Genomic DNA, 19133 nt, shown 5'->3' on the forward strand with positions numbered 1-19133 from the left:
GTTTTGATGTTTGCACCATGTGCAAACTTGTAAAATATTGTTAAGTCGAAATAAGAAAGCCATTAGGCAGCGTTTATCAACATACAGTTTGCATACCTAGTTACTTTGTTTTTGGTCTAGGTCTGCACTAATGTGTAGATAACATTTCACTTTGTAATGTTGTTTTTTTCATATTTATATTGATGAAAAACATGTTAAATGATTGATTTATAACTTATAACTTAAGTGTAAGGCAAATGTGGATTCTAGAATTTCGTTTTTGGTCTAGCCTTCGCCTAATTATTTGCATCTGAACTATGTGTTGTGTGTCACTGCATTTGTGTGTGTATATATGTGTGCGAGTGTGTGAGTGTGTGCGTGCGTGCGTGCGTGCGTGCGTGCGTGCGTGCGTGTGTGTGTGAGTTTCAATGTATCGTACGTACATGTACTTTGTATTTCAAGTGTGATGTTTTTTGCTCTTCATTTATTGGAGAAAAATAAATATACATCTGCTTGTAAAATGCTCACTGATTTTTGATATTTTGTCCCTTAAATTGTTAAAGCACATTTAGACAAATAAATGCTTTTTATGGAGGGAGATGAGCCCGAATAAAAACAGGTGAAACCAGAATACTCTTCTTTAATTTTTGCTTAACATATATATATATTATTATTAAAAATATGTAACCAAATCACCAGCGGACCCAGGGTGGTGGGCGCACCCGGCGCTTTCAATATCATGAGGTGAATAAAACAACAAAATACGCCCCAAATGCACCATTTTGGACTAGAAATTGCTAAAATGTTCAAGTCGAGTCAAAAAGTCAAAAATATATTTCACGAGTGGCATAGCAAAATAGTGAAATATTCACTTTTGGTGTTCACAAGGTGAAATATAGTGCTATATTGCACTGAAACAGTTCTTCTTTTTTAAAGTTATACCTAAAAATGGAGTTCAAAGTCATTTAATTACAATATTTTAGAAAAAAACGCGCGAATTTGAATGCGCACATAATGTCATTTTAGAAATGACGTGTCGTCATTGAATTTGTATCCCAGCCCAGTCCAAAATTTTAAAACAATCAAAATATCAAGTTGATATTTTCACTGTTTCATTTTATTTCACTGATAAATCTCTTTAAACCATCAAAAGCATATAATAAAATAGTTTTCTGATGCATTTATCATCACGCTACATTTCAATGTCATTAAAATCAGCTGAATATTGCAACATTTTGATTTTCTGCGTACCGTGCATTATCTTCTTAAGACCAGAGTATTCAATGAAAAGCACCTGAATACCGCGTGCCAACAGAAGTCACGGTGAAGAAGTGCTTCTAGAAGAGTGAGGTACAATATAGGGAGTTCGACCCTTTCATCCTCTTCAGATGTTCAAGTAATCACTGCACTTGTTATACTTTTGGGTTTAAACGAACACAGCGTAAACGTCACAAGATTGTTTTTACAAGTCCGTTACGTGATTTAATGGTTACTTATTGTTTACATTAAAGCAGTTTGGAAATGAGTATTATACGTACGGACTTTCGCGATGAAAGGCACACGAATAGTCATACCCTGTATGTCAATACCTTCTTTAAAGCTTTGTAAAGTGCTTGAATTATACTGTATGCTCTGCCTTAAGGACTCATTTCAATTTTTGTATTTTTCTTGACGGCAAGCGATCTTGGTTTCATGTACCTACACAGTTATATAGTTACATATTTTACAGATATACCTGTCTGAATTTAAGTCTACTAAAAACGTTTTGGCTAAGTGCGTTTTGACGATATAAAAGACAAACTACGTTTTAATATCTAACTTCTCATTTGTTTAAGGCTAATAGTCTTCACCAATGGGATAAGACATAAGATAAAAATATTAATTTTGTTGCGATGCAAGCGACTCAAAATTTTGGTTCCTGGCCCTATCTCTTCTCACGGCTGAATTACGTTTAGATTAAGGAACCAGTAGACTTTACTCGATAACTTCCTTTTTCCGTTTGGTTTTACCAACATGGTAGATATTTTAGACAGCTTCTGAAAATCCGAGTTAATCACAAATAATCAAGTCGAGTTGAATTTTGATTTTTACATTTAAAGAAACTGTGTATATTCTTTGTTACCTTTTCAAGGTGCTTAATGTAATTGTCACGGACATTAAGGCGAATTAACCGTCATTAAAATGCTTATATTCACATTTCTTTTCTAGGGTTACAGAGGCCGAAGGAAACATTTAAAGCGGTTGACCGCGCCTAAGGCATGGATGCTGGACAAACTTGGGGGTGTCTTTGTAAGTACAACTTCACATAACTGGTTGACATGCGAAACATTTTAATAAGAATGATGAAAACCTTTTTTTAGGCAGTCTGAAGTGAAAGCAGGACGGTTGCTTTAAGAATTGCATCTCGTGCGGTATGTTTTTTTCGAACAAAACTCCTTGCCTACAAAGATTTATACTTTAATCAATCATATATCAACTGTAGCCTGTAGGGACTAAGAAGTATGAAATTCATCCAATCCATGTCCACTTCAGGAAGACCAACCTTTTCAATCATTGATCATCATTTGCTTTCGTTGCGAGAAGTGATTAATCTTAAAATCTGCTTCAATGCTACAGACATCACGAAACTGACAGTCCTGACTGGTAAATTTTGACTCGGTCCGATTAAATTTGTGATGGGGTCGGTCCTCTGACCGACAGTTTTCACAGCCAGATTTAAAAAATAATGGAAGATTTATTCTTTATCATTATCAAACACCGCTTAAAAGTAAGAATAATTTTTTTTGTTTAACAGAAAATCAAGTTTTTATCAATTATATCGTCAAATAACCATTTGTTTATGAATCCGATGTTGTTTTTCGGTAGTGTAGATGTCGGAATGCATACCACACCAAGTCAACACCATGCATCATTTGCCTCTCTTTGCAGTACATTACCAAATAATGTTAACTACTGTGCAGGGTTCCCGCTGGCGATCGCCATTGTCGCCATTTGCGACAAAATCGCAAAACTGGCGACAACTTTTCAAATTTGGCGAATTTATGGCGACAACGATTTTTTTCTAAAATATTTTCTTAAAATGACGTAAGTGGTGACCATGCGGCCTGCATGATAATCGATTCTGTCACTGTCATAAATCAAGCGCATCTGCTGGTGCGACAACAAAAATTAATCCGATAATTAGGGCAAGCAGTCACGGCCCAGTCAACACCTCGCTAATTTTCACGGATAAACAATGACATCCTTTAACTGTTATGTCTCTTATTAGCAAACAATTTTAATATTTAGCTCAACAGCCTTGTTGTTGCGTAATTATCCTGTTAGTTTTAAACATGCAAATCATAGAATTTTATGTTGTCGGAAAGTCACGTGATATGCAAATTTCGTAATGACGTTTACGCGCTAAAAATAGACTTGCTTTCGGTTTTGTCGCAATTTGTAATTGCTATAAATGCAGCATTCTAAGAGTTCAAAAAGTGTCAAAAAGATTAACAGAAATCAAATAAATAGGATTAAACCCCATTTGATAAGGCTTCTAATATGTTGGCTGGAGTAAAGAGTAGGTAGACAAATTTCTATTAGGAAAGTTATGGCCCTAGTTTGACAATGTATATTTCTTTGAGTTTCCATTTATTTTAAATTTATCTCATAATTTCACAAATGTATTCTTTTATTGTATGCAGGCATTAGACTGAAATCAACATAGTGATGTTTATGTCACATTTTTTGCAATATTTTTTTATTTATATACTAGTCCATATACAATGAATTTTGTCAACAGAATAAGAATTTGCTATTAATATCTTGTGCTTAATGTACAACAAAATGTTATGTTTTTGCACGACAATGTGCTAATTAAATGCAATTTAAGGCTCTTAAAATGCTTAAACCCTATGAGTTTCAGGGGGCTTCGCCCCCTTGGCCCCCACAAGGGCGCTGCCCTGGACCCGTAAGGGGGCCTATCGCGGCCCCCTTAACCCCCCGCGAAAAAGTGGCGACAACTTTTTAGAACCCAGGGGGAACCCTGCTGTGTATATATTGCAAGATGTTTTGGAACGCTAAAATGATAAATCTTTGAACATTGGATTGTTTTAAATTATAGTTCCAAATGTTCCAACCAATAATCTTATCCTTTGGAACATGTTATTCGATTATGAAACCGGTATGGTCCGAAAATAGCCAGCAAATCAACCAATCAGAATTTTCATTACAATATTAAGTGAGTGCCCAAAAATGGCTTACTTTTTACTTATTTTATTCCGAGGCAAAACCTGGCAAAAAAGAAAGAAGCAGATAAAAGCAGAAAGAAAAAAACAATATTACTAAAGAGTCCCCCTGAGCGTTGTTTTAATGACATATGGAAAATAAAACAAATGGCTGGTCTATGACTACGTAGTATGGCTGGTCTATGATGACAAGAGCAAAAAAAGCGATGTAGTGACTGTTGATTTTTCGGACAGACAAAATATCAGAGGGCAGGCTGTCGGTCCGAATAACCGAGACCTTCTGAACTTTCGCGATGTCTTACGCAATCCTTTGACTGGTATATTTCTTAACTAGGTCCTGAGCAAAAATCTAAGCATCCAAAACATTAAAGAATATTTGAAATTAAATCCTGCTGACGACAGTTCAAAAATGGGTGTTCAGAAAAAAAACAGGATAGGACTCTCCATTCTCTCGAAAATAAATCCCTACCCTGTTATATTTCCAATGAAATAAATGTGCAAAATCTCTTTGCAGCAAAACTCGGGACATTGTCTCAAAATTATTTAATTCACAGGCCCCCAAGCCCGGCACTGGCCCACACAGGTCCAGGGAATGTCTGCCTCTGGTTGTTTTCTTGAGAAACCGCCTAAAGTATGCTCTCACTGCTGATGAGGTGAAGAAGATCGTGAAACAGAGGCTCATCAAGATTGATGGCAAAGTCAGGACAGAAACAAGATACCCAGCTGGCTTCATGGGTAAGAATATAGAGACAATTCTTCTGGTTTTAAGTCTAGTAGTAAAATGATAGATGAGAGCAAAATGATAGATGAGCAATTGTTTGGTTTGGATTGAAGCTAGTTGATGGTTAAGTTATCTATAGATTCTATTCTATTCTATAGATACAAACTGAGGCCAAGTCCCAGCTATGACTGGCTGCTTGTTAATGGCATTTATCGAAGCCAGATTGGATAAGATGTCTTAACTGGTCAAATTAGTGCCCAAATCAAATCTGCTGACGGTCGCAACTTGTTTCCATGGACTTGTTGCACTACCAACAGTTGAGACATTTTGCATGATATTCTTTGTAACAAGTGTTTATTGTTGTGGTATATTCAGGTGGGTTTTGTTGGTTGTTTTTTGTTTTGTCTTGTATTTCAAATAGTATACATTTTCATTTGTAAAAATTGCAAGTGAAACTTCAATAAGGAGGAAATGGTCAATTTTGGTTAAAGAAATTTTTGTGTGTTTGATGAGACAAAATACTTCCAATTTTTTTCTAATTTTAAAATTTCAAAAAAGGCATGAATCGGGCTTAATATTATCAATATATACTGGCTACAAAGGCATTTATCGAAGCCAGATTGAGCAGAATGCCTAACCTGGTCAAATTAATGCCCAAATCAAAATCTGCTGACGGTCGCAGCTGGTTTCCATAACTTTGTTGCATTACCAACAGTTGAGACATTTTAAATTGGCTACATAGCTTTATGCAAATAGTTGCGTTAGGCAATCACATTAACATTAATAATAACATGACCTGAGTGCTGGAATAATGCAGGCAAAAGAAATGAAAATATTGCAGTTTTCTGTCAGATATTGATTCCTTTTTTTTATGACTCAAAAGTTTAATTTTAACACAAAATTGTATGGAAATATACACTTTAAGGTGGGACGATAGGAAGTTATTTTAACACAAAATTATTGGAAAGACAGCCTTGACTTGGCTTTTTAGGCATTTAATATCGAAGCCAAATTGGACATGATGTCTGACCTGGTCAAATTATTGCCAAAATCAAATCTGCTGACGGTCGCAACTGGTTTTCATAACCTTCTTGCATTACCAACAGTTGAGACATTTTGAAAGTGGGTTCTTATAGATATATTAACACAATTCGTACAAAGTTATTGTATGATTCTAAAATAAAATGCTTTCAGCTGGTTCTTATATACAGGCCTTCCAGCGTTCTTACTTTTTCCTACTGTTTCCTACTTTTTTAACAGCTTCCTACTTTTTTCTAAAAAAAACTCCCTACTTTTTTGAAAATGAAGTCCGCAAAAATATTTAAGTTTGATCTTTGTGCTAGTTTTATTTGCAGAAAATGAACAAAATATGTCAAACTGGCTGGTTTCTGTTGTTGAAAGGTGTGGCATCATCTTTTCACCCACACAGTTCAGCAACAGAAACTGACCAAGCATCATTCAATAAAATATTCAATGTGGCATATAGAAAGGTATGATTTTGCATTAAAAACATCTCGTAGTAAAGTTAATAGCTATTAATAATTACATATCTAACCAAAAATATTCCTACTTTTCCTACACTTTTGTAAAAAATATTCATACTAGTTCCTTCTTTTCTGTCAGAAAACCTACTTTTTTCCTACTTTTTTGTTAGTGGCTGCTGGAAGGCCTGTGTATATATATAACTTTTATTTATAGATGTTATCACCATTGAGAAGACAAACGAGCACTTCCGTCTGCTCTACGACGTCAAGGGACGATTCACAGTTCACAGAATCAAGCCAGAGGAAGCTAAGGTAGGCCAAACATGCTAGGGCAATTAGCTATGGCTTTTAAAGTGTTGACAAAAAGCTACAAACACCCCCATACTATTGCTTTAAAGTTAAAGCAGTTGGAAGGTAATGTACACATTCTTTCATTTTGAAATTTGTGTCTTCTGTGGTGATAGAATTTGTGGATAAACTGTTAACATTGTTCCCTTAAAAAGTCTGTGTGAAAACTTAATGTTTTGCATTATAAATATAATTGTGTATATATATTGTAAAAAGGTAAGATAAATGAGGATAATTACTATTATTCAAGCATAATGTTTATAGTAAATGGAATTGTATAGTAAATGTATTTGTACAGAAACTTGCAAGGATTGGTGAAGTAGTATTTTTGAACAATAGTCTCATCATAATTTCTGGATTCTTTATTTCTAGTACAAGCTGTGCCGTATCAGGAAACAGGAGAACGGACCCAAGGGTGTCCCGTACGTGACAACCACTGATGGACGCACCATCCGCTACCCTGACCCCCTCATCAAGGTCAATGATACCGCAATGGTAGACATTGCCTCCGGCAAAATCAAGGACTTCATTAAATTTGACAGTGGTGGGTAATCTTATCTCCAAATATTCTGAAAATGCTTGTCTATGTAATCTTAATCTCAAAATAAGTACAGATAAGTGGCTGGTATGTCTGTGATTCTTGCAGCGGTGCAATATAAAAATGAAGTAGGTAGCAGTAAAAGAGCACCAACTCGATTCCCTTTCTCCATATGAATGTCGCAGTTTTGATTTTTGGTGTCAACCTGCTTGTTAATGCTTACCTTATACGATTTAGGCTCATAACTGTGAATAAACATTTAATGGAGATATAAAATAGAAATTTAGGCAAGTCTGGTTTTGATTTTGTGGCCATTATTATGTCGACTGAAACAGTAATTGAGATCAGTTAATTAATCACTGCATATTTTTGTGAAGGTAACCTTTGCATGATCACTGGCGGCCACAACTTGGGGCGTGTTGGCGTGATCCAGCACAGAGACAGACATCCAGGATCGTTCGACATAGTTACTGTTAAGGACGCTGTCGGACACACATTCGCCACCAGGTGTGTACAATGGACTATGCCTTGCCCTTGCATTTAAAACTTGCGTGGGATCTAGTAAGATAGTGGATGAGTTGATGTATACAAGAATAGCATGTTAAGCTTCAAGCCTCGTCCGTATTGTTGTCCTCAGCAACTCCATACTCTACCCCACATTCATGATAATTATGGTACCATTATTATGCCCCCCTTCTAAGAAGAGGGTATATTGCTTGCACAGGCAGGTCGGTCGGTCCGTCGGTAGACCCAAGGCTTGTCCGAGTGATAACTCAACAATTCCTGGACGTATGGTCATCAAACTTCACATGAAGGTTGGGCCTGATCAGTAGATGACCCCTATTGATTTTGGGGGTCAAGGTCACAGTGACCTTTAATGGTAAAATAATTTTAAAGCTTGTCCGAGTGATTACTCAACAATGCCTGCACCCATGGCCCTCAAACTTGACATGGAGGTTGGGCCTGACCAGTAGATGACCCCTAATGTTTTGGGGGTCATCAGGTCAAGGTCACAGTGACCTTGAATGGTAAAAGGTCGTCCGAGTGATAACTTGACAATGCCTGCACCCATGGCCCTCAAACTTGACTTGGAGGTTGGGCCTGACCAGTAGCTGACCTCTATTGTTTTTGGGGCTCATCGGGTCAAAAGTCAAGTTCACAGTGACCTTGAATGGTAAAAGGTTGTCCGAGTGATTACTCAACAATGCCTGCACCCATGGCCCTCAAACTTGACATGGAGGTTGGGCCTGACCAGTAGATGACCCCTATTGTTTTGGGGGTCATCAGGCCAAAGGTCAAGGTCACAGTGACCTTGAATGGTAAAAGGTCGTCCGAGTGATAACTTGACAATGCCTGCACCCATGGCCCTCAAACTTGACTTGGAGGTTGGGCCTGACCAGTAGCTGACCCCTATTGTTTTTGGGGCTCATCGGGTCAAAAGTCAAGTTCACAGTGACCTTGAATGGTAAAAGGTTGTCCGAGTGATAACTCGACAATGCCGGCACCCATGGCCCTCATAATTGAATTGGAGGTTGGGCCTGACCAGTAGATGACCCCTATTGTTTTTGGGGGTCATCGGGTCAAGGTCACAGTCACCTTGAATGGTAAAAGGTTGTCCGAGTGATAATTCGACAATGCCTGCACCCATGGCCCTCATAATTGAATTGGAGGTTGTGCCAGACCAGTAGAAGACCCCTATTGTTTTTGGGGGTCATCGGGCCAAAGGTCAAGTTCACAGTCACCTTGAATGGTAAAAGGTCGTCCGAGTGATAACTTGACAATGCCTGCACCCATGGCCCTCAAACTTGACTTGGAATTGGGCCTGACCAGTACATGACCCCTTTTGTTTTGGGGGATCATCTGGACTTGGAGAATTGGCCTGACCAGGAGATGACCCCTATGGTTTTGGGGTGTCATCTGGCCAAAGGTCAAGGTCACAGTGACCTGGAATGGTAAAAGGTTGTCTGAGTGATAACTCGACAATGCCTGCACCCATGGCCCTCAAACTTGACTTGGAATTGGGCCTGACCAGTACATGACCCCTTTTGTTTTGGGGGATCATCTGGACTTGGAGAATTGGCCTGACCAGGAGATGACCCCTATGGTTTTGGGGGGTCATCTGGCCAAAGGTCAAGGTCACAGTGACCTGGAATGGTAAAAGGTTGTCTGAGTGATAACTCGACAATGCCTGCACCCATGGCCCTCAAACTTGACTTGGAGGTTGGGCCTGGCCAGAAGATGGTCCCTATTGATTTTAGGGGTCATTGGGCCAAAAGTCAAGGTCACAGTGATGTTGAATGATAAAAGGTTGTCCGAGTGATAACTCAACAATGCCTGCACTCATGGCCCTCAAACTTGACATGGAGGTTGGGCCTGACCAGTAGATGACCCCTATTGATTTTAGGGGTCAAAGGTCAAGGTCACAGTGACCTTGAAAGCAACCTCGACAATTCCTGGACCTATGGTCATCAAACTTGACATGAAGGTTGGGCCTGCCCAGTAGATGACCCCTATTGTCTCTGGGGGTCATCAGGCCAAGGTCAATGTCACAGTAACCTTTAACGCTAAAAAAGTAAACAAATCTTCCCCCACTGATATCTCAACAATGCCTGAACCTATGATCATTAAACTTTACATGGATGTTAAGCCTGATCAGTAGATCACCCTTATTGATTTTAGGATTCATAGAGCCAAAGGTCAAGGTCACAGTGATCTTGACTGGTAAAAGGTTGCCTGAGTGATAACTCAACAATGCCTGAACCCATGGCCTTCAAACTTGACTTGGAGTTGCATCTGACTTGTAGATGACCCCTTATGATTTAAGGGGTCAAAGGTCAAGGTCACAGTGACCTTGAACGAAAAAAACTTGTCTGTGTGATAACTTGACAATGCCTGCACCCATGACCCTCGAACTTGACATTTAGGTTTTTGGTGACCTGCTGATGACTCTGGATTTTGAGTTCATAGAGTCATTGTCATAACACACTCTATCCTCACACTTTAATGGTCATAATCTTAAAACTGCATTAACGGCAACAAATCAGCTGTCATTTCGGTCCATGCATATTTCATTCAATTGTCCATATAATCCTGACAACATGGCGCTCAGGGGGGGCATAATGTTTGACAAAAATCTCTTGTTATTATGGTTTCGGTTCTATCGAGGAGAGTTAAACCTGTCGTTACTCAGAAACATTGTAACGTTGATGCATTCTGTTAGTAGCATACAAGCTTTTGGTTTTTCACAGTTCTACGGAGAGAAAAACATTTGGGATGCTGTTGATATAATTTAGTGAATAATTTGAATTAATCAGCTTATAACAATAGGCAAGAAAGGTGAAGATCACTATAATGCATACATAACGCTTTTTCAGAATTGGCTACGTTTTTGTGATTGGCAAGGGAAGCAAGCCATGGGTGTCGCTGCCACGAGGCAAGGGAGTTAAGCTGACCATCGCAGAGGAGCGTGACCGCAGAATGGCCATCAAGTCTCAGTGATGTGTACTGTACAAATAAACTATAAATAAACCCCTGGAAGAGAGATATCTTATGGTCTTTTTGTTGTACTGCAGATATCAGTGTGTGTTTACCACGTGATAAATTACTTCATTCACCATTTTAAATGAAACCTAGTGCAGGCTACGCCGCTTAAGAGCCCTGCCTTCGGTCTTTTACTCGAGTTTGAGAGTTAAGTTTATATTAACACTTAGACAAACATTCTCACAAAACTGCTGCTTGATGGACCAATGTCAAAAACATTATTTAGGAAACCGATCTGTCTAAGGGTTTAGAGAAACCTAAATCTTTTCAAACGAAAGCGGGGCTCTTTGAGCTGCATTGACTGCCAATTGCTTCATTTAAAATGGTGAGGAAAAGAAATGTTATTTTTGTTTCAAGTCACCAATCAAGCAAAATATTGCCTTCCGACATTGCATTTAAAACGTAATTTATTACCTGGAATACACAAGTTTGGATATGTGTTTGATAAGTCGGATCAGGTAAAGGACGGGTGATCCTCAATTGACATCCGAAGTTACCCTGTATTTTATAGCCACATATATAGTTAGATCATGGTGCAATAAGTGTGCTTTCAGGTTTTCATTCTTACTACATGGTAACAACTATCTTTAAATGCAGGGACTGTATATATAGGAATGCCTATCTTGTAATGCAATGAAGCTTGACATCACCGCTATGAGTACAATAACGAGTTGTCATCGTCATGGTGTCCTTATTGTCGGTGTGCAAAATGAAGACATTTCTTAGGAACTTTGTACGCGTCATCGATGACCAGATCAATTGCATTAAGCGCTTATTAATCGGCAAATAATTGACTAAACCAAAAGAAACGGATGATAGTTAACTTCTGCTTGTGGTGGTGTTTTTATGACCTACGTTACCATCAAGCATTGGTTAGAATAAAAAAGTGGCAGCAATTTTCCTATTACTATGCACCAGGCAAACACGCCCCCCCCCCCCCAGAGGTCCGGGGGAAATGGGCCATGTTTTTATCTTCCAAGTGGCCCCGAAGTGCTGAAGGAATGTGGTAGTTTTGTTTTCGCGCCTAAAATAGCGGGGGATCGGCCTTACTTAGAATGTCCTCGGGGTGGGGGTCATGTGGCGGGGATTTTACCAGCTGTTTGTTCCCGCAGGTCGGGTATTTTACCTGGGGTTGGCTTGACCAAAAGTCAAAGGCCCCGCTATTGCCCGGACGTTGGGGCCGTGGTTAAAATTGACTGGTGCATTACTAACCCTTTAAAAACATGGTAATTGTAGTGTATACTGAGTACTAATTAATCTCTGTGGCAATAAAAAGTAGATTTATGTTGTAAATTGAAACATAGTGTCATAATTACAATCATTTGCTAAAATGTATAATTTTGTGAAAGAACTTGTCGGTACCTTAAAATTGAGCACAAACTTGGAGGAATCACATGTAAATATAAGTATTCGTACAAAAATTAAGATATTTTGAAAAGTTCACTGCATACCCGGCGTTTAGTCTTGATGCATGAGGTTTAATTTTAGCCTGAAACGAGCACCGGTTCTCGTTAGAAGCTATAATGATTGATTTGTCGTCGTTGACTTATAAACAACGTCAATTTCTACCCAATCCAATCGAAGCTGTAACCTCGTATGCAGGAACATCACAGATTTCCATAATTTTGTTTCCAAATGAAATTCAGGCCTACACTCGATTTGTTGCACAATAACGAAACTATGGCACTAAGAACTGCCCAGCGTATGACTCGTTTCTAGTATTGGGCAGAATGTGTGTTTTGGTTTATCTAGGTCAAATTCAAATACGGGCCAAGTTCTGGCGTAATTCGTGATACATATCCGAAAAATGTAGTTAACTCTTACCGGACATATTTTATACCATTTTTTTTCTTTAAAATGGACAGAAACTTTAAATGTGTACGTGGCATGAAGGTCAAGTTTGAATATATCTGATCATATGAAAAAGAAGGTCTCCGAGAAAACATTTGTGCCATATTTCTACAATCTTCATAAAACTTGGTCAATATGTTGCAGTGTAATATCGAGGTCAAGTTTCAATAGGGCACAACATTTGGTGCCAATATTAGTCAAATAAATAAATAAAAAAGTCATCACTCTAGGGCCCGCATCTTTTACCCGATCTTGGTAAAACGCAGTCAGATTTAATTGTGTCTTTAAAATGTAGGTTAAAGTGAGCGATAACGTAAGCTGTAAACATGCTCTGAATGATTTGAAGAAAAATATCAAGGTATTGTGAAAGCTCTTAAACCTTTGCTACAACTCAAAAAAACGTTAAAAGCTGCATTCTCACCGATTGAACGTTTTGACAACTTGTTTTATTTTTTGTCTTGGAAAGAGCAAATTTTTGCGAAAATGCATGGAAACCAGTTTTATAAGACTGCTGACAAAAATTAGATCGCAGATTTTTATATTTAAGTTCAAAAATTGATGTTTTATGCAAACTGCAAGTAACGGTTTAAGCTATAAAACATTAATTTTCGAACGGAAATATGAAATTTGCGATCTGATTTTTTGTCAGCAATCTTTTATCATTGGTTTGCGGATATTAATGCAAAAATTTGCTCTTGCCAAGACAAAAAAAAAAACAACAAAAAAACGGTATATGTGCGAACTTTAAGATATTCAAATGAAACTTGGTAAACATGTCGCCAGAAATAATTTGCTCATGTGTAGCTAGGCCAAACTCTTCCTTGATAATTAAGTTAGGCCCATTATTAGACGGCTTAAAAACAGACGAGCGTTTGGTGCACGGCGCTCTTGATATCTAACATTTTAACAAAATTGTTCGAATGAATTTCTCTGTTAAAAACAACGGAAGTAACAATTTTAATAGAATAATAAAGAGATACGACAAAGGGAACAGACATGAAAATGATAGGGAAATAATATGCCTGACAAAAAATAAAAGCTATGATAAACGATCCTTCAGTACGTGCTGCTTTCCAAATCAATGTATTTATAAATCTTGACCGTGGCGTCGCCGCCGCCGACCCAGAGGAAGCCAGCCTTGTCCACGGCCACAGAGGTGGGTCCGAAAATCCCATCCGCCTCTGTGAGAAGATACATAAGGAAGCGACCATGTTTGTCCAGCAGATGGACCCTGTTGCTGCTGTAGTCGCACACAATCACGTGACCGTACTTATCGCACGTGATACCCCGCGGGTCGAAAGGTGGGACATAGGGCTCGTAATCCATCTCCGATTCCACGTCAGTGACGCTCGCCGTCTCTAGGGCGCCGGTCATGCCGCTGAGCGCCTTGATGTGCGCCGGAACAAGTATATTTTCCTCGCCGCCCTGCGCGTTGGTGATCTCTTTCAGTGTTCCGGTGCTCTCAAGTGACACACTTGTCTCAAACGTGCTTTCGTAGCTGTAGTTAATTGGTGCTAAAGCTTGCTCGGGCGTTTGTACGGTTTTTGGACTGTTGTTCAGCGGGGGACGTGTTTTGTCTAAAATGGATTTCGGCGTCGACTCCAGTGGGCCGTCTTGTTCTTTCCGGCTCTCAGGAGGCTTCAGACTGACGGTACCAGCTCGTGTGGTGGACGATTTCGCCGTCATAAGGTTTGTTCGCGTTGGCGCTTTAACGAGGGATATGTCGTCTGTTTTCCGCTCCCCACTATAGACGTACTTAATTTCTCCGTTCGGTTTCAGAAACAGAACTGCGTGTTTGATGTTATCAGATACACACAGCTCGTCAGTAATGTTGACAGCGACCCTTATTGGGTACATGAAACAAAGTGACGGGTTCTTCAACTCCTTCGATTCATCTCCGTCGGGCCCAAGCTTCAATACTCGGTTTTGATGGCTCGGGTCATAATCAAAATACGTTGTGGTTTTGTTCACGCAAATTACCAACTTGTTATCATTTGTCGTAGCGATCCCGCGAGGATACTCAATGTTTAACGTCGCCATGCGCCGCCGGAAGTTCCTATCAAACCTCTTTACCGAGTGTTCCTCCCGGCACGAGACGTATGCGTTGCCGTCTGAATCTATAGCCAAACAATCGACGTCACGCCCCAGATGTTTAGAGCGTATTTGCTGCCCAAACCTGTCAAACAGAAAAACTTCCGACTTCCAACCGCAGGCCACCCAACATTTATCGTCCATTGATGGGCATATTGCGTTGATGACGTCAGACGTATTTTCAACGCGGAATGTTGCTACCTCGCTAACAGAGATGTAGTTTGGCGGAGTAATATCAATGGAAAGCCGGCCAAACAAGTAGCGGAGGCTCTGTTCCGCTTGCTTCTGGTAATTAAACTCGATGTTTAGTTTAATACCAGTCATACTGAGGGGGATTTCTTTCTTCGCAAGGGCCAAACTGCCAATTATATCCTGCCTGTTTCGAACAACCTCTATATCGGAACCAAAATCAACCATTTGATTTGCGGTAGCTATTTTTTGTGAAAGTGTCAACATATCGGTTTCTGCATAGTCCTTGTCTTCTAAAATCCTCACCTCCTCGCTAACAACTTCCGTTTCCAGTTTGTTTATCATGTTGTCACACAATGTGTCGATCGATTTATGAAATTGCTCTCTGCGATTCCCTATTATTTTCTTAATCTCTGTTTTGGCTTTGTCCATTTTATCTGCATACACCCGTAATTCCTCAATTTCATTTAACATTTGGAATCGGAATCCATTGTTTTCATCGAGCGCAATTTTGAGTTCTCGTCTCGCGCGTACCGCGAAGTCAACGAGATCTTCTGTTGTATGGTCCTCGTGCACCGTCAGACGACATCGCATGCAGACGGGGAATTGGCACGTGCGACAATAAAAGGTCAGCTCCTCGTTCTTGTGTTTGTCGCAGTAACCTGAAATGAGTTTGTTAGAAACTAGCACGTTCACTCATTGTTAAAATAACACTAAAGGTTAGGAACCCTTTTAAGTGCAGAAATGGATGGTTGTCTTGGATAACTCGAGAAATACATATGCTCATACGCCACCGAAATGCAGTGTTCTGTGCAAATATTTCGCTATCTTTAGACAGTTGAAATTATAAAAAAGGTTCTCTCCTGAGTATTTTTGGGCGAAAATATTTCAATTTTGTCGAGAGGTAAAAAATCGAAATCCCCCGCTGGAAGAAATATGGCGCAACCTGTCGTATTTAAATGTTGATGATAAATATCCTATTTAAGAGACAAAAATATCAGTTTGTTTTTTTGAAGCTTTTTATGAACACAAACTACCATTTGTATGAAAACAATCATAACGAAATCCCTAAACGAGTTATAGAAAGTGGTAAAATCAGAAGCCCACGTCTTAGACTAACGTCCGCTCCGGGTGCGAAAGGACCCGGGTTCGATTCCCGATTGCAATTGTTGAATACAGGTGTATTGGTGTCAATACCTGCACTGTGAGGCGCTCGGAATTAAACAATCGGAACACCTCGGCCAGTATCCAACAGGAATTAGTCTATCTCAAAGCTTGCCGGAGATGGCCGAGATGTAACGATTGGGTATGAAAGTGTGGTACTAGGAAATTCGGTGTACTCTGTATTGGTAAAAACCCAGGAAAGTTGTCTCCCTTGTATCGCTGCTGTATAACGGGCACGTTAAAGAACCAACGTTCTCTTCGAAAAAATACAGAATAGCATCCGTGTCTCCTTGTATGTCAACACTGACAATATCTTGATGCAACTGGGTATTGCGGTCACTTCTAACTCATGTATCTTATTGAATTTAAAAATAATAAGTCGTGTCGCGCCGTCATGGCGGGCTCAAGCTATAATGCAGCCAGTGGACGCGGAAAGACGATCATAAACTTAAAGAATCAGACAAATATCATGATTCATAAAAGCTGTTTCCGCAGTCAAGCTGAAGTCATCGTCGGCAACCACGGTACTTTCTTCCGTTACACTCCATACACAACGAAGCATAGCGTAGTGTGTATCGGGGTTATCAGACGATGAGCTGAAGTATGTTAGTATGCTGAATTAAACTAGCATACCAGTGGCTGTGAGATATTTCCTGCCTTCGGGCCCAGCTATGTTGGCGAGGGTGTGGGACTTGGCGATGTTGAGGCGGAGGTGGGCCCTGCTGCACGGTTTACAGAAGTTCTGCTCACAGTCCAGACATCGCTGTACGGCATCCTGCTTCTCCTCGCACACCTACCGGAGAAAAAAAAATCATGTACTCACCACACTGCTAGACCCACAGCTTTAGGCTTATGACTTTAAATTGCACATCTAGTTTCTTTGTAAAAAGTGTTATTGTACATGACATTTGGGTTAACTGAAACTTTATAGTTTAACAAGAGGTGTCGTAAGACAGCGCGCTCGACTACGCCGCTTTGACTTAGAAGTGAATTCGATATTGATGTATGTGCCTGACAAAAGCCAAAAAATATAAACAGTGACCGTAACTCTCGGGGGCCCAAAACACAATCTCATGAAAGGTCCCTATAAAATCTTTATATATACTAAGTTTGCTCGCAATATTTCGCCCTTACTTAAGTTATTCAATACCAACCATTTTTCTATTAATGGTAGCTTTGACCTTGACCTTGATCCTATGGGCCTCAAACGCAATCCCATGAAAGGTCTCCATAAACTCTTCCTATATACCAAGTTTGGTCACTTGATGTCAAACCTAGCTAAAATTATTCGATACGTATGGTGACTTTAACGCTTCCCTCACATCAGCCCCCCCCCCAAACAATGACACAAGTAATTATTCTTATAATTTTATAGTTTTGTTTGTGAAAATCTGATTATGAATATAAAAATGTGCTTGTCAAAAGAAATAAAAAGAAAATATATAAAAAAAATAATAAAAATCAAGGGCCATAATTGGTATTTAGGGTTTAAATGGAGTTATGTAACCTTATTGTAAGATGGTCGTCATTAAGTGTGAAAAGTATATGGTCAATTGAATGCAGTATGGAGTTATGTAACCTCATTGTGTTATGGTCCTGAACAACTGTGTGAAGTATCAAGTCAATTGAATGAAGGGTATAGAAGCTATTAATAAATATCCCAACTTGCCCTAAAACTTTAACCTAAGTTCCATAGTCAATCAGGGACCATAATTTGTATAAAGGATAATATGGAGTTATCTAACCTCATAATGTGATGGCCCTGAACAACTGTGTGAAGTATTAAGTCAATTGAATGGAATGGAGGCTATTGGACTTAGAAGTGAAAATCCCAACTTGCCCTAAAACGGCTTTAACCGGACGCCGACGCCGACGCTGGGGCGAGTAGTATAGCCCTCCTTATTCTTCGAATAGTCGAGCTAAAAAAGAAAACAATGAAATACGTTTCCATGGTTTGTCATGGGTATAAGTCTGGCCGTGTCAAACTAACGAGTTAACTATAATGCGTAGTGTGTATGGCAAATATTTGTCAGTTATAGTTTTAAGTGTATTCGGTGCGCACTAAAGTCTTTTTTTTTAAATTTGAATTACTTTAAATAAAATTGCTTAATATATTGAAATTAAAATAAAACGTTACGTAAAACGGAACATGTTGAATGCTACTTTATTTGACCTACCTCACATAGACAAGGCAAATCTGGGTCTGCGGGCGTTTTTTCAAGCGTCTGTTCCAGTTTGATGTATTGGTTATCGTCAAATTTTGAGATGCCCCCTTCCGGCACGGGCACCTCGAGGTGACACACCGGACAAGGAAATGTCCCGGATGCGCGCGCATTCTTCACCACATACTCGTCAAGACACGTGAAGCAGACGGTATCCAGACACGGAAGTAGTTTCGCCTTCTGGAACGACCCGAAACACAAAGGGCACCTATCCATGAAGACACTGGTGCTAAATCTGCAATCGGAACCTCTCGGCTGTTTCCGTATTCGTCCGATTTCGTCTAATGAATTTATAAATCTCGTCGGGGTCGAAACAACGGATGTCAATTGCTCACTCAGACAATAGATTGACTTTTACTCGTAAATTGTCTATACCAGGAGGTTAAATAAATAAATAAATTCACTTTTAAGCCTTAGACGAACATCCTTAGACAAACATCCTTAGACAAGCATAAAGGCCGCATAGCTTGTTGCAAATGGTTTATTTTCGCAACATAAATCGCAGTCAAACTGTGAGCTAACTTAATTACGCACATTCCTTAAGTCATTTATATGAAAATTAAACAAACAAAAAAAACGTTTTTGCAATGTTCACAGTAAACGAATTATGATTTCATATAAAAATCAAAAGCGTTCCTTTGTTCTAACGCTATGATCATTTTAAACTCCACAATGGTATTGTTCTTTAACTGAAGGTCGATTGACTTCTTTTGAACACTTGTCTAACTATATACCTGACATCGATTACTTTCTTTATATCTAAATGCCTTTTAACTATTA

At 39.3% G+C, this 19133-nt stretch overlaps 2 protein-coding genes across 2 annotated transcripts; one reads left to right on the top strand and one right to left on the bottom strand.

Moving 5' to 3' along the window:
• The first annotated feature begins 1932 nt into the window (after positions 1–1932).
• On the top strand, positions 1933–10839 carry LOC128237542 (40S ribosomal protein S4-like). Its single transcript, XM_052953133.1, has 7 exons — positions 1933–1995; positions 2188–2268; positions 4760–4940; positions 6625–6722; positions 7131–7302; positions 7674–7803; positions 10671–10839. Exons 1-7 carry the CDS (start codon positions 1993–1995, stop codon positions 10792–10794), a joined length of 789 nt encoding a protein of 262 aa, XP_052809093.1. The 5' UTR covers positions 1933–1992; the 3' UTR covers positions 10795–10839.
• A 2793-nt stretch (positions 10840–13632) lies between these two features.
• LOC128237540 (E3 ubiquitin-protein ligase TRIM71-like) lies at positions 13633–19076 on the bottom strand. Its single transcript, XM_052953131.1, has 3 exons — positions 18309–19076; positions 16765–16924; positions 13633–15629 (listed from the first exon to the last, which is right to left on the bottom strand). The coding sequence occupies exons 1-3, from the start codon at positions 18567–18569 to the stop codon at positions 13744–13746; spliced, it is 2307 nt and encodes a 768-aa protein (XP_052809091.1). The 5' UTR covers positions 18570–19076; the 3' UTR covers positions 13633–13743.
• Positions 19077–19133: the final 57 nt, after the last annotated feature.

The sequence above is a fragment of the Mya arenaria genome, chromosome 6 (assembly GCF_026914265.1).
Source record: "Mya arenaria isolate MELC-2E11 chromosome 6, ASM2691426v1".
Taxonomy (NCBI): Eukaryota; Metazoa; Mollusca; class Bivalvia; order Myida; family Myidae; genus Mya; species Mya arenaria.